General features: G+C 41.4%; 1 protein-coding gene across 1 annotated transcript; it reads left to right on the top strand.

The window, feature by feature from the left end:
- Positions 1-2558: 2558 nt before the first annotated feature.
- Positions 2559-13069, top strand: dusp7 (dual specificity phosphatase 7). Its single transcript, XM_080425249.1, has 3 exons — positions 2559-3492; positions 5635-6063; positions 7927-13069. Exons 1-3 carry the CDS (start codon positions 3054-3056, stop codon positions 8244-8246), a joined length of 1188 nt encoding a protein of 395 aa, XP_080281375.1. The 5' UTR covers positions 2559-3053; the 3' UTR covers positions 8247-13069.
- Positions 13070-14740: the final 1671 nt, after the last annotated feature.

Raw genomic sequence — 14740 nt, 5'->3', positions numbered from 1 at the left:
GGAGGGATAAAGAACCATTGTCTGCAGCTGGTGTACCCCCCCCCCATTCCAACTCCCTGCAGCTGTGAGGGAAATCAAATGCTCCTCTTTTCACCCTCGCTGCTTCTGTCACAACCTCCTGATGCCCTATTAGGTCATTGCCATGTGTAGTAGTACACTTTAAATTCAGAGTGTTAATTTAACCACTCAAGACCTATATATTTTCTTGTGCAACGAATAGTGAAAAATTAGATTTTTTTTCCTGATTTTTTTTTTTCTGATTTTTTTCCCCCAGGTTGACCTTTCGAGACCATTTGCTTCTATACATGTATACAGTATGCACACTCTTTAATTGAATGCTCAGGAATTTACTATGTGTAAGGTACACACAGGTGAACCAGCTTACTTTTAATTCCTGCTAGGGCTGGGCAATATGACATCAAATAAATATCACAATTATTTAAAACCTTTGTGGGAATAGCAGATCTACAAGCTCACAACACGTCGCTGTGTAACAATGTTTGAACAAAGTATAATACAGGGTTAAGCAGTTAATCAGGCTAATTGATTTTGTTGATTTGTTGATAAATTAGAAAAATCTATTAGAATTTAAATATATAGAGATAATATATATTATTTACTGTATATATCTATTTTTTTTGTTGTTTTTTTGTTTACTGCTTCTCGATTATTCGATTAACCTACATGAGCAAGATTAAGTTGGTTATTGGTTCTAAATATCGGTTTCAATATATTTTTGGTTAGTTGCCCAGCTCTAGTTCCTTCTGTAAAAGTAAGACTCTGTGCACAGATGGTAACGCGCTATGTTATCACCACTGTTGGAACGCTCAGCTGGAATAGAGTCGGATCATTAAAGTCAACCATGAAGCAGGATTGACATGCTAAAATGGCGATCACTGCTAAATAAACCAGACGGTTTAGACGGTATAGCTGTGAGGATTAGAAGTATAGACACCATGTGTCATTTTATTTATGTACTAATACTATATGTATATGTATTCACAGATATCACCCTGTAGCATACAATTGCCCTCAAGAAGAGTGCTACCTCCTAAACCAGTGATTCTCAACAAAAAAATAATTCAAGGACCAATTTGATATACATTAGGTAAGGCCACGGGCCCCCATTTGATACGATTTTTTCTATGGAACTACAATCTAAGAAATGTTTTATTGCTAGACATGATTTGGTCCAATATGGTCTGTCATTTGGTCCAGAATTCCTTTACTGTCTAAGTACAGTAGGTATAACTTTCTTCTACATTCTCTTAAGTACTGTATCAGTCATATACAGTGGACACTGGAATCTCCTCATTGACCCCTTGGTGTCCCCGGACCACACATTGAGAACCATTGTTTGTGGTATAGAGGTAGCTGAGGAAGTGAGAATGCATTGAGGTCCAGTCATCTGGTACACTCTTGGTAGTTACACTGTTATACACAATAAAATAAGTGGACACTGTACATGCCACATTCTTGGTCATACAGTAGGCCTACCCTCCTCGGCTACAGAGCATTTGACTCAAACTGTAATGAGTATAGTATTTGCACTACTTAACTTTATATTGTTGTGAATGGCACTGGACAGAGGTGCAGCCTTGAACTGAAATTACAAGTAACGGTTATTATTTTTATTTTTTAATAATTGAACTACAAAAAGGAGGGGGGGGAATAAATATATAGCCTACCGGTGTGTATATATAAAATGTATATAATATATTATAATGAAATAACAAAAAAAAACATATTATGGGAATTTCGCTGTCGTTTAATTTTATTCTTTCAACGATCCATGGACGAATTAAGTCTTAGTAGGACTGTGGAAGTATATCAAGGTTAATGAATGGCAAACTAAAGGTCCACTCTGTCTGAATAGTTTACTGATTGTGATAAATTACTTCAAAGGGTCAATATTTGCAGAAGATGTGAAGGGGGGGGGTCAGCATGAATTGCCAACCGTCTAATTTACGCCACAATTTCCGTCCAAGTTATTAGTGAATGAATGAGAACATGTAGCACCAGTAGCAACACTGCGTCTTTAAATGTGCCCCGCCCCCGGCTCCTCCTCCTCTCTCAGTGACACATGTCCGCAGAGCCTCTTTTACAGGGTTGCCATGTCCGCTTATTATAGGGCGACTTTGGGCTTCTTTTTCTGTAAAGTTGCTTGTAAATATTGGTGGTTGGGTTTTTTGGGGCATGTTTTCTAAAGTGTAGTTGCTTATTTGGGCTTGTTTCCTAATGTTGTTTAAACCAGTGGTTCTCAAACATTTTCATGTCAAGGACCCCCCAAATTAATATGTACTTGTCTGCAGAACCCCCCATCTGACAATATTTTGTGCCAGGGACCCCCCAAGATTTTTGTTGTAAAAATGTTCCGCATTTTGCACTTTTTTTGTTGTTGTTGTTGAAAATAGCAGATCTACAAGCTGTGTGACCCCCACCATAGAGTTAAAAACCCCACACAGTCGCTTCTTTTGGGCTCGTTTTTAAAGACTCGGTTGCTTGTTACTCTCCCAAAAGCTGGCAACACTGGCCTCTTTTAGTGCGCGGCTGTCACCGCCTTCAGTGGAAGAATGACAAACCAGAGTTCTGCTCCTCTGAACAGGCGAAAAGCAAGAAAACAAGAATCATGGCTCGTAGCGGCAGCAACACTTCAACGCAAACCCAGACCGTCGTAACAAATTAACGCGGTATCATCAAACGGTGCTTTTTTTTTTGGTCTTGTTCTAGTGGTAGTAGGGTGTATTTAAGCTGCGTGCCAAAAAAAAGAAGAAAAAATAATGGACGTCGATGGAATAGAATCATGAAACCGCCACTGCTAGCGGACTGAAGCCAGCCAGCCAGGGGGGGAACCGGGGAAAGAAACCTTAGAGTCTCCTGCCGTCGGTGCTGCTGCTGCTGCTTGTGTGTGTGTGTGTGTGTGTGTGTGTGAGTGAGTGTGTGTGAGTGCGCCCCGCCGCAGCAGGAGGGAACTTCAGCACCCGTGATTTTGTCTACATTCTCCCTTTTTTTAAATAATGTCATAACCGGGACGCGATCGGAATATTTCCCCGATGAGAATCAACCTCCGGAGGAGCGGTGGTTGTTCTGCTATGATGGTGACCGTGATGATGATGTCGAACAAGAAGAGCGTGGAATGGCTGCAGGAGGAGCTGGAGTCCGGCTCCGGGTCGCTGCTCTTGCTGGACTGCCGATCGCACGAGCTGTACGAGTCCTCGCACGTCGAGTCGGCCATCAACCTGGCCATCCCGGGCCTGATGCTCCGGCGGCTGAAGAAGGGCAACCTGCCGATCCGCTCCATCATCCCCAACAACGAGGACAAGGAGCGGTTCGTCAAGCGCTGCAAGACGGACGTGGTGGTGCTGTACGACGAGGCGACCTCCTCCTACGAGTGGCATCAGGATCAGACCACCGCCGGGCTGGGGAGCTCCGTGCTGGGGCTGCTGCTGCAGAAGCTCCGGGACGACGGGTGCAAGGCTTATTACCTGGAGGGTAAGGCTCTGGAGATCGAACACTATGTATTTCAGGGGTCTTCAACGTTTTTCTTCGGACCAAGGACCCCCTATAGCAGAGAGAGAGAGAGAGATGAAGCAGGGACCCCCTCCTCTATATTGTATAAAATTGTGTTTCAGATCAGATCAAACTTTTTTCCCTGCTCTTTTCCCCCTCTACACCTTTACCAAAAATAGCCGATCTACAAGCTTGTGAGCTTGTCTGCCATTTGTGGATAAAGTTCTCGGTAAAGAGATGCTATATGTTTCAAGTCGTTAATGTAAAAAAAAATCATATAACACACAAAGATTTGATTTATCTTTGACGAAGATTTGAGGTAACTCTTGAGGACCCCCTAGGGGTCCCCGGACCCCCTGTTGAGGACCCCTGCTGTATTTGATCTATGAATGGATGTTTTCAAACGAGTGATCAAGCAGTTGTTACTTTGTAACGAATTACCCTTCTGTGAAGTTCAGCTACAAGTTTAAAGGCGGTTACGATAACATAATAAGAACGCATTAATATGTCACAATAGCATGTTGTTATGATCATTGCAATAATTATACTAATGTTAAGTCTGGTAATCATCTTTTCATAGCGTCATAAACCCAATGAACTTGAACGGTTCCAGGCATCTGGCTGTGGATTATATATATAGTTTAGTCTGTATGTTTAGAGATTTAAACAATTATAGTGTCCAGTCTATCCAGAGGTTGTCAAAATACTTTGAGTGGACAAGCAGAATGTGGTGACAGAACACACTTATTGTCATTTAAACACCATTTCAGTGTAACGTATGTTGTTCATTAGTTATATGGGTGTTACAGCGGAATGTCTCCCAAAAGGAAGAGTCTCTGCTTCAATATGTTTTCAATTAATGCTGCAAAATGGCCCCGCCATGTTGTGCTGCTCCTTCAGGAAAAGACATGCATTTTTTTTTCATGAATGAACAGGAAGGGAAACGAACGCATAGTCAGTCAGGCAACACTTTATTAAACTCTATGCCGAGCAAAAGGCAGCGCGATAGAAATGTTACAAATGAATACTCGGTGTGTCATAAAAATCACTAGTTAAACCATTGACTGGGTTAACCAGTGATTTCCACAGACCCCCCCATCTAAAAATATTTTGATTCCAAGGACCCCCCAGAAGCAAAGATTTGAGTTTCAAATCATACAAAATATATATTCAGAGATTTGCAAAAAAAAATCACGTTTAAAAAAAAAAAATAACCAAAGAAATCTAAAATGACAGACGCCTTCCCGGTCTTAATGGGTATTAAAATGTCAGTTCGTTTATGAATCACGCCACAGAAATGTTTCCTTTCCCAGGCCAGCAGCAGAGCACTGAGTTGTCATTCACAAAAAGTCCACTACTGAGCAGTGTTGTAGCAGACAGTGTCTTGCTCTCATAGGCTATAGGCCTTCTGTCCATGATTCATCTTTTCTCAATGGAGCATGATCTGTCAAAGAAGCTGCTCTGTTCCTTGTATCACAATGACTTTAATACCACATTATTGTTTTATATTGTAAAATATAAGATGAAAGACTGTAGGCCTATGGATACTTTGGCTGTCATTCTTATTGCACTTTAGTTTCATATTTCTATTCAATATACATATAGTATATACATACTATATTAGTTTATTTTAATTTGTGATAAATATAAATTTACTGGTATTACATTCCAGCATTCATTGTGGTTCAGGGTTTATTTTGTATTTTTCATGCAGATTAAATGTTTCTTTAGTTTCATTATTAATGTCAGATTCAACACTCAGCAGCACCCATTTCAAAGGTGTCAAAATACATGGAATACATGAATAGGAAAGATAGAAATCCACCAGCATGTGTAGCAGACCAAATTATATACTGTGTATTATTATTGTCAAGGTGACTAGTCTGATGATTAGTTCCTAATATTAACCACTTAAACCCTATAGACTTAACTGACCAGGGTCCCTCATGGGTCTATACTAGCCCCCCCCCTTCCTTTTTTCAGTCTCACCAAATATTTTTGCCAATCATGAGCTTGTAGATCGGCTTTTTCGCAGGATGTTCACCTACTATGACATGCCCAGAATAGGGATGCTAGGGTTCATGTTGTTAACATTATCTTCACAATAATTTTCTTGGTCCTCAGGGGGCTTCAACAAATTCCAGTCAGAGTACCCTGAGCACTGCGAGACCAACCTAGACATCTCCTGTCCAAGCAGCTCCCCACCGGCCTCTGTCCTCGGCCTGGGGGGGCTGCGCATCAGCTCCGACTGCTCGGACGGAGAATCGGACCGCGAGCCGGGCAGCGCCACCGAGTCGGAGGGCAGCCCTCTCCCCAACAACCAGCCGGCGTTCCCGGTTCAGATCTTGCCGTACCTTTTCTTGGGCTGTGCCAAAGATTCCACTAACCTGGACGTGCTGGGGAAGTATAACATCAAGTACATCCTCAACGTGACGCCAAACCTGCCCAACATGTTTGAGCACGACGGAGACTTCAAGTACAAACAGATCCCCATCTCCGACCACTGGAGCCAGAACCTGTCTCAGTTTTTCCCAGAGGCCATCTCATTCATTGGTAAGTGGGGGTCGGGAAGTGTGTGTATATGAGTTGTGTGTGTGTGTGTGTGTATATATATATATATATATATATATATATATATATATATATATATATATATATATATATATATATATATATATATATATATATATATATATATATATATGGTTGTGTGGGTGTTTGTTAAAGCTGTGTTTATGTGTGGTCTGCACCCCAAACAATCCTTTTGTTCACTCTGTCTACAGCTCATCTAGCCTGGATTTCAAACATAAATCATGGGGAATTGTTCCTCTTAGCATACAAATGGTTTGTGGAAATTGGTCTTGACAAAGAAATAGCTTGGGAGAATTTCACTTACCAATTACAGTTATGTGACCTTTATTTGCATTTAGATGATCAATTACGTGTGGGTCATCTGTGTGTAATTATTAGGACAAATATAAAGAGGTATTATTTTCCTTGTTCTTTGGTAAAACACGATGCTGCACCAGACCATTATATTGGGGAATAGGGCATCTGCCCACAAAAAAAATCTGCTACGCAAAGCCCTGCTTTTGAGTCGTGCTCTCTCAATGTCAATCACTAATCTATTTTCAGTATTCTAATAGATTCCCATAATTCCTGATGTTGAAGTTCTCTGGGAAGAAGGGAAATCCCTCTTTTCTTTTTTTATGGGTCCACTGGAACGCAAAGGTCTTCTGTTGGCTCTTGGGGGAATGTCCAGACCGTTGGAATGTTTGTTTGTTTTTAAGACCAATGCCACCGTTTGGGTGGGCGGAAATATGACAAGCAGGGGTCATGGAAGAGAGGGGGTGATAGGTCAGGGCAGAGCTGGATAATGTTGATGTTACAATCGTGCCGTCTCGCTATTTGTGCAGTAATATACACAGATTATACCATAACCTTACAGGGATCCAAATGTTAGTCTTAGAGCACAGCCTTATGCTTTGTTGTAAGTTGTTGATCTCTTATAAGATCAACATATGTGATGATATACATTTACAAATTATACTAACTGGAAACATAGGATATATAATTTCTTTGTAAAAATAAAAATACAGTGATTTTCCATACAGTAGGTCTCGTCTTGTCGTAGAAAGCATAGCATTCTGTACAGAATCTGAAAAAGACAGATTACAGTCGGGTGGCATTGTAAAATTTTCATGAAACATGATTATTCGAGTGAAACAAATGTATTTGGCTGTGTTTGGTCGTCCTCACTTGGATGCGGAGAGTTTTTGCTTTTGCCTTTCATATTGCTGAGTGAGCACACACCACATGTAAAATTAATTTGGCATCCTCATGCAGCATGATGAGTTTGTGAGCCAACTGACCCCAATCCTACTGCAAGAAGAGATGCGGTTACTGAGAGTGCGGATGGGCTAGAGAGAGAGTGTGTGCGTGTGGCTTAACACTTATTCAAATGGATACTACTAGTGATAGTGCAGGGGTTTGCAACTGATAGAAGGCACATGGATGTAGCCTGTTAATAATGTAGGAGGATTTTATCCAGGCCTGTCCATGTACAAAGCGTTATGAAGCAGAAAGAACGAGACCACATCCCCCTGGAAATAATATGTCCCTATGACTTTCTGCTGTCATTGAGAAAGGTCATTCAGTTCTGGATCACGTTGAGAAAGTTAGCTTTATGTTTTGAGCCTTGTTTGAGCTAACTTTGATAAGTGTAGATGAATATGTAAGTGAATTATAACTTAAATATACTACCGGTATATAGGCAAGGACACTGTGTTCCATTTTGCTCAATGACCAAAAATAAGCTACAACTTAGGATATACAGTAGGATTTAATAATGTCTTAATTTGTACTCTTTTCTCCTCCCCTTTTCTTTCCTGTCCATCTGTTTCCTCTCCTCTCCAGACGAGGCCCGCTCTAAGAAGTGTGGCATCCTGGTCCACTGCCTGGCGGGCATCAGTCGCTCGGTGACCGTCACCGTGGCGTACCTGATGCAGAAGCTCAACCTGTCGCTCAACGACGCCTACGACTTCGTCAAGCGGAAGAAGTCCAACATCTCGCCGAACTTCAACTTCATGGGCCAGCTGCTGGACTTTGAGAGGACACTGGGCCTCAACAGCCCCTGTGACAACCACTCCTCCTCCTCGCCCACCCACGAGCAGCTCTTCTTCACCACGCCGACCAATCACAACGTGTTTCAGCTGGACACGCTAGAGTCCACATGAGAACCAAGTGGCCAGTTCCCTGTCGGGAGGGGGTGGTGGTGGTGTGGGGGGGGGTGCGGGTTCAAGGTGGTGTCGTTACCACAGTAACAGTGGCTGCGCTGGTGGAAGCAGTCGGTTTTAATGAATGTTTTAGTCTCTCTTGAGGCTTGTTGTCTGAGAGAGACAACCCCGGTGACCGGACAGGGGATGTCACAGATGACGGGTTAAAGCGTCAAAAGGGTGAAGGACGGGTGGACGGGGGTCCTGCTTTGGAAAGAACCTCGGTTCTCACTTTTGGGAATGGCCTTCTCTGTCACGGGGGAGGGAAAGTTACTGACTGCGAAACAGTGAAGGCTAAAGCCTAATTTATACTTAGTTGCGCGCCGGTGTCGCACATGGGCAATAGCAGATCTACAAGCTATCAAGGGGTCACGTTGCGATGCGCCGCAAGCTTGCAGATCGGCTATTTCCGATGCGCGACACGATGCGCGACCAAGTATAAATCGGGCATAACAGCAGGACAGACAGCTTCATACAAAGATAGGAACGTGGGATCCACAGCGCTTGATTTTTAGGAGACGACAACATCCTCGCTGTCTTTGTCGCTCAGCTCTCACGCTGAGCTGATTGGTGCCAAGTGGAGAATCTGGGATTTACTAGGAGAAAATCTCGCTCTACTGAATGTAGAGTTTTAAAAACCAAGGAATTAACACACACAATGTATGTTTGTATGTATGTATGTGTGTAACGTACATAGCAGAACATGTATGGACAGTCCTTAATAAGTGAGTATGTCTATTATGTATTTTGTATATTTTTGTGTACATTTACGCACAAATGTATACCTATATACTGTACGCATAAAAATCTTATCTTTGTCCAAAAAAACTCAAAAGTAATCCAATCCAATAATGGCTTAAGAGATTGTAAAACTAAAGAAAATGGGGGTGTGACGCTAGGGCAACGAAAGAGAACGTTATTGCGATATTTCTACTTGTCTTTTTCTTTCGTAGTTTTTCTTTCTTTTTATTTTTTTCCCATAGTTTTGCAATGACCTAATGCAGTTTGCACAGTGGTGTAGCCATTGACTTGTTGGCACTTGGAACCAGTGCTGGAGGCAGGCAGATAAAGAGACATTCACAAAAGAGGAGAGGGGAGAGGAGAGGCCAGTCCCAGGCTGTGACGAGACCCAGCAGCTGGACAGCAGCCCAGTGGGGAGGGAGTGGGGTTATGGCTGAGGTCAATGGCACGGGACTTGGAACATGGGTTCGAGGAACAGTTTTTGCATTTCGGATTAAAGAAGAGTTCAACAAAATTTACTTTGCAGCTTGGATGCAAGACCGGTGTTCCACTCGACACCCTTAGCATCCATAGCATGCAGTGAAGGGAGTTTGAAATTGTGTGAGAATTGCCAGTTGTTTTTTAACAGCCGTCGCTTATTTTAATCTTCTGAGTTCCTCTTCAGTCAAGAATGTATAATTAAAAGCTTCTCCCGAAGGCTACCATCTCAACATATTGGCTTAGAAATAGAATCAGGTTTGCCAAATCTTTTGTCAATCCTTATCAACAAGGTTTGATTTTTGTGTGTGAGAAGCCTGCCACAGGTCCAGGGTTGGATTGAATAGCAGGGCTATGAATGAGTAGCTAAGTGTTATTAGTATGGTTTGCTCTTGGGTCGGGAATGGTATGGCTTTGATTCATTCTGTGCGACATTTGGGTAGCATTGCCAAGGAACATTTGACAAGGAAGTGCCTAAGATTTCTTGACTCCATTGCAACTTATTTTTATCCACAGGGATTTCAGCTTGCATTGCCGGGAACATCTCCCAGACAATTTGCCCAAAGAATAGCTCTGTGTATCACAACCCCATCGATTGAAAGCTGGGTTAGGTTTATGGTTAGGATTAGAACTAAGCAATAATACACAAGATGCCATGCATTATCTTGATTATACCATGGCTACAGGTGTTGGTACACTATACCATGGCCTCTCTTGTATTATTGCTTTTTAGAACGTGGTTGCCAGCGATGAGCCACAATAATCGCCCACAATTTAACCAAAAACATTATGAACACCAACCTAAACCTGTCACTCGTAGCGTATTCGACCATGTTATACGTAAAGAGGTTCTCAATTGGTCCTGAAGACACAGCCAGCTGATAATTTTCTATCCTACCTGTCAGTCATTTGCATCCACCTGGTCTCCCGGGTCTTAATTAGTCCCTGATTAGATTAATGGAAATTACGGCTGCAACTATTAATAATCTTTTTAGCAATTATTATATTTATAACTTTTTCAATTCAATCATCGAGGAGCGCATTTTTTTCCGATCATTTTTAACATTTTAAACGAATATACGTGAAAAACTTTTAGAGATTTTTTACAACCAACTAAATCAATTGGTCTGATTAACCAACGGTGTCATGCAAAAATACCCAAAGATTGCCAATCTACAAGCTCACAACCTGTCTCCAAAATCGATATAATTTTTTTTTTTTTATTAAATCCATTGATTAAATCAATTAGTTTGATAAACCCCTAATGAAAACCAGCAGTACTATGGGTCCCCAGGACCGTTCTTGGGTTGAGAACCAGGGGCCCCTGAGGATACTGTAGCCTCAGATTGTAATGTGGCGTGGGGGTTGGTTGTGCTGGGACTGGCCTCAGACGCAAACTGCACTTAGCTTCTTCAATAGCTTCTTGTTTCCTCAAATGCATTGGAGAATACGGAAGGGAGATCTTTCTACAAAAGGGATCGTCCAGTTCCTCAAAGTCAAAGAAACATTTGTGTCTGAGTTGATTCACCCTTAAGCCTTGGGTATTATTATAGTAAATATATATTACTCACAAAATGATGACTATACGTGCTCTAGAGTTAATAGTAAAAATTAGATATATTATTTTCAATACCTGAGCATGCTGTGGTACTGTATGCTCTCTGACAGTAGGGGTAACCAAGGGTTGGAAGTTGCTTTACCAGTTGAAAGATGAACGTTTTTTTAACTACTGTTGCTGCCGAGCTTGGTGGCATACAGTATGTAGCCAGGGAGGTTTCTGTGACTCTGTCCACATCAGCAGTGTTTGAAAACCTACATGAAAATGTTCCCCCCGAAACCTGGAAAAAAATAATAACCCAGCTATGACACCACAATTCTGTCATGTTTTAAGGACAGAACCTTTTTTTTTTAATGTCTCTGGGACACTGCATCAATACTACATTAACACCATGGGGAGTTTCCCAAACAATTCCTTCCTGGGCTTTAGTAACAGAAGTGCAGAAGTTTGGCCAGCAGATGAAATGTGAGCCCTAACTCTTGGCAAGCTTACATACAGTTCTTCGAGCAAAGTAATGATAAATGGTTTCAAAGCCGCAGTGTGGACAGGGTCTATGACAGAAACAAAGAACCGAGTCTCACAGGGGACAGCTGGTGAATCTGACCAGGGTTGGTTTAGGTTGGCCTTATATAATCTTTCTAACTTGTTTCTAATGCTGACTGTTCAATACTCTTTGTATCTCACTTTGGAAAACAAAAAGCAGTGTATAAAAAAATGTTTGTTAACTGTTATTTGAATCAAAACAGTAATAATGGGCAGTTAACTGTCTTTTACTGTAACGGGTCACAAGAGGTCCTTTTTGTTACTCTGCAATATGTCAAACACCGTTTTGCAGTATTTTGTATTAGATCTGAGACTTCTGAATTTTTAATTCTTCTTCTTTTTGTACTATATCTATTCTGTATAACTCTGTACAAGATCCAGCTCGATGGCTTGTGGACTGAAGTAACATTTCACCTGGGGTGTCTAAACTCTACAGGGCTCTATATCTGTACCAACTTGAGAAATAGCCCAGAGCCTCACACACACACACACACACACACACACACACACACACACACACATATATAAACACATACAAACACATATACACCCACTATACACATACACACAGCTACTCCACACACAGCCGGAGCTGTGGTTTAGCATGCCAGTTATGTTTCACAATACATGATTATGCCACCGGACTTAAAATAATTACATTGACTTTTTCTGTCTTGTTTTGATATATTGTGCTATATGCTATTCCTGTGGCCTTTCAATATGAATATATATCTAAATATATATGTTATGAGTTTATATGCAAAGTTCCTGTCCTATTACAGCATCAAGAGATGAGAATAATATTACCATGCTTGAATGGACTTCCCTTGTTTGAGGTCGTATCCCACTCACAATACGGAAAATGTTAAGGACTTGATCACTTTCACCCTAGGATTGAAATATATTTCAGTACGAAGCTTTTCTATTTAAAAGAAACATTGTTGATTTCAAGCTGCTTTCTTGTGTTTTTTGTGTCTTTGTAACAAAATGAAAGAGAAACTTAAGTCCTTTTCTCTGTTTGTAAATTTGCCAGATCACAGGAACGATGGTTTCTGTGTCCTTTGTTGTAGCTAAATCTTGGTAAGAATGTGCTCGCGAGCTTGGGAGGAAAGAGTGAGTGAGAAAACGAGTGGACGGGAGGAAGAGGAAAATAACATAAGCAAAAGAAAAAGTGAATGATTAAAAATGTTACCTCACCGAGGAATTTTTCAGGGAATTTTTTGACAATGCATCTTGCATCGTGTTACAGCTTCAAACACACGTTGAATAGCTGTTTTGTATTGTGCTGTAAGCAGTTTTTAAAAGATGCAATCTGTCTGTGTATAAAAAATGGGGCTCGTTAAAAGGGGGCAGTTCACTTTTCTGTCTGCTGAAGGATATATGATTGACCCTATGTATTGTACAGTATATGGAAACCACACAAGACATGTTTATACCGCAAATAAATATTGAATTATTTTTTCTTTAAAAATGCCTATTATGATTATTTCTTACTAAGGAGCTGAATGTGTATTTTATTGGCCAGTTGCTTTTGTGGGAAGAGTTTTCAGCTTGGCAGTGTATACCACTGGCTCTCAACCTTTAGGCCCCCAAAATCATTGGCAAAACACTTTTGGTGATTGATAAAATAACATTAATGCAGTATCAAAAATGAATGTTTCTTTTTTAAACCAATAGGTATTCTATGGTAGTTCCATTGATCCAAGACAGAACACAATCCAATTGATTGTGTTCCATCTTGATCATTAAAATAAACATGCTCTGAAAATGCATGTGGCCCTCCCATCCGTCCACTTAACACGGCAGCAGATGAGTGTTAAATGTCAAGTGGTCAGATGGGTGGGCCACAAACGCTTTTGAGATTTTCAAGTGTTGATAACCACAACCATACAACGCGAGCTTTAGGAATGCATTGCGGATTTGTAGTGGAAGTTGAGAGTTGTGTAAGTCCCGGGAGTTGTAGTGGATTGGGAGTCTAATGATTAGCGAGGTGCACCACTGTGGCCAGTGCTGAAATTGGGTATTTGGGCTGTATTAGAATGTGACGTCCTAACTCTTCTAATGTAGAAGAAAGAAGTCCCCGCCTCGCCCCACTACAAATCCGCCGTGCACTACCATATCTAGCGTATACAACAGTAGCTGGGATTAACACATGACATGTCATTTAAATATAATATGAATCTCAAATCCCATTTGTAGTAGTTGGTTGGCTGCAGGTCACCTCTGTGTCTATGCAAGACCTCTGACACCCAGGGACACAGTCAGGTAGATCATTGGTTCTCAAAAATGCTATTTTTGAACATTCTCAAAAAATCTTGAACGTGTTTGAAGAATTTTGTGGAAATTTGCATTTTTTAACACAAATCCTCTCTTCTGGGGGTCCATGGCACAAAACATTTTCAGATGGGGTTCCGCGGCCAAATATATATAAATTTAGGGGTCCTTGGCATGAAGAAGTTAGAGAACCATTGAGGTAGATGGCACAAACACATGTATTGTAGAGAGGGCAAGATGGTACAAGCCAGAACAGAGGGAAATGACATAGAGTCATGACAGAGGCCCTGGCTTGAGTGTGTGTGTGTGTGTGTGTGTGTGGGGGGGGGTGCATTGTGTGCATTGAATAGATTGATGCCCAACAGGTCAGAGTCCAAACAGTTTGACTGATGTGTGACTGCATCAGTCAGCCATCACCCACACCATGTTTTACCTGTTGTGTGTGGATGTAATTATTAGGTTTAATTTCTGTTTATATCTCCTCTATGTGATGAGAACATGAAACGGCTTTAGCCATGAATAAGCTACATGCTGCAACCAAGACAAATGTGAACTTCATTCAGTAAAAATAACTGTCAGTGCTATATGGGTGCTGCCAACGCAGCTGCAGGAGGATTATATTATTAGACGAGGAAGCGTAGCATTATCGGCGTGCTGGGGTTAATGCACTGACAACAATCAGCGTGTTCAGGTTTCGTATGCAGCATTGGCTGGGTTATTGCGTAGGTGTCTAGGTGAAATAGGCTCTCCCTCCCTCTCTCCCACTCTTTCTCTCGCTGATTGAGCTGTCTATCTCCCTCCCTCATCTACTGTAGTTCTGGTCTGACATCACACAACAGAAACCGTCGCCTAACAACATTTA

The sequence above is a fragment of the Gymnoscopelus braueri genome (assembly GCF_963280865.1).
Source record: "Gymnoscopelus braueri genome assembly, chromosome: 3".
NCBI lineage: Eukaryota > Metazoa > Chordata > Actinopteri > Myctophiformes > Myctophidae > Gymnoscopelus > Gymnoscopelus braueri.
Note: the sequence above shows the minus strand (reverse complement) of the source record. Positions and strands in the feature narration are given on the sequence as shown.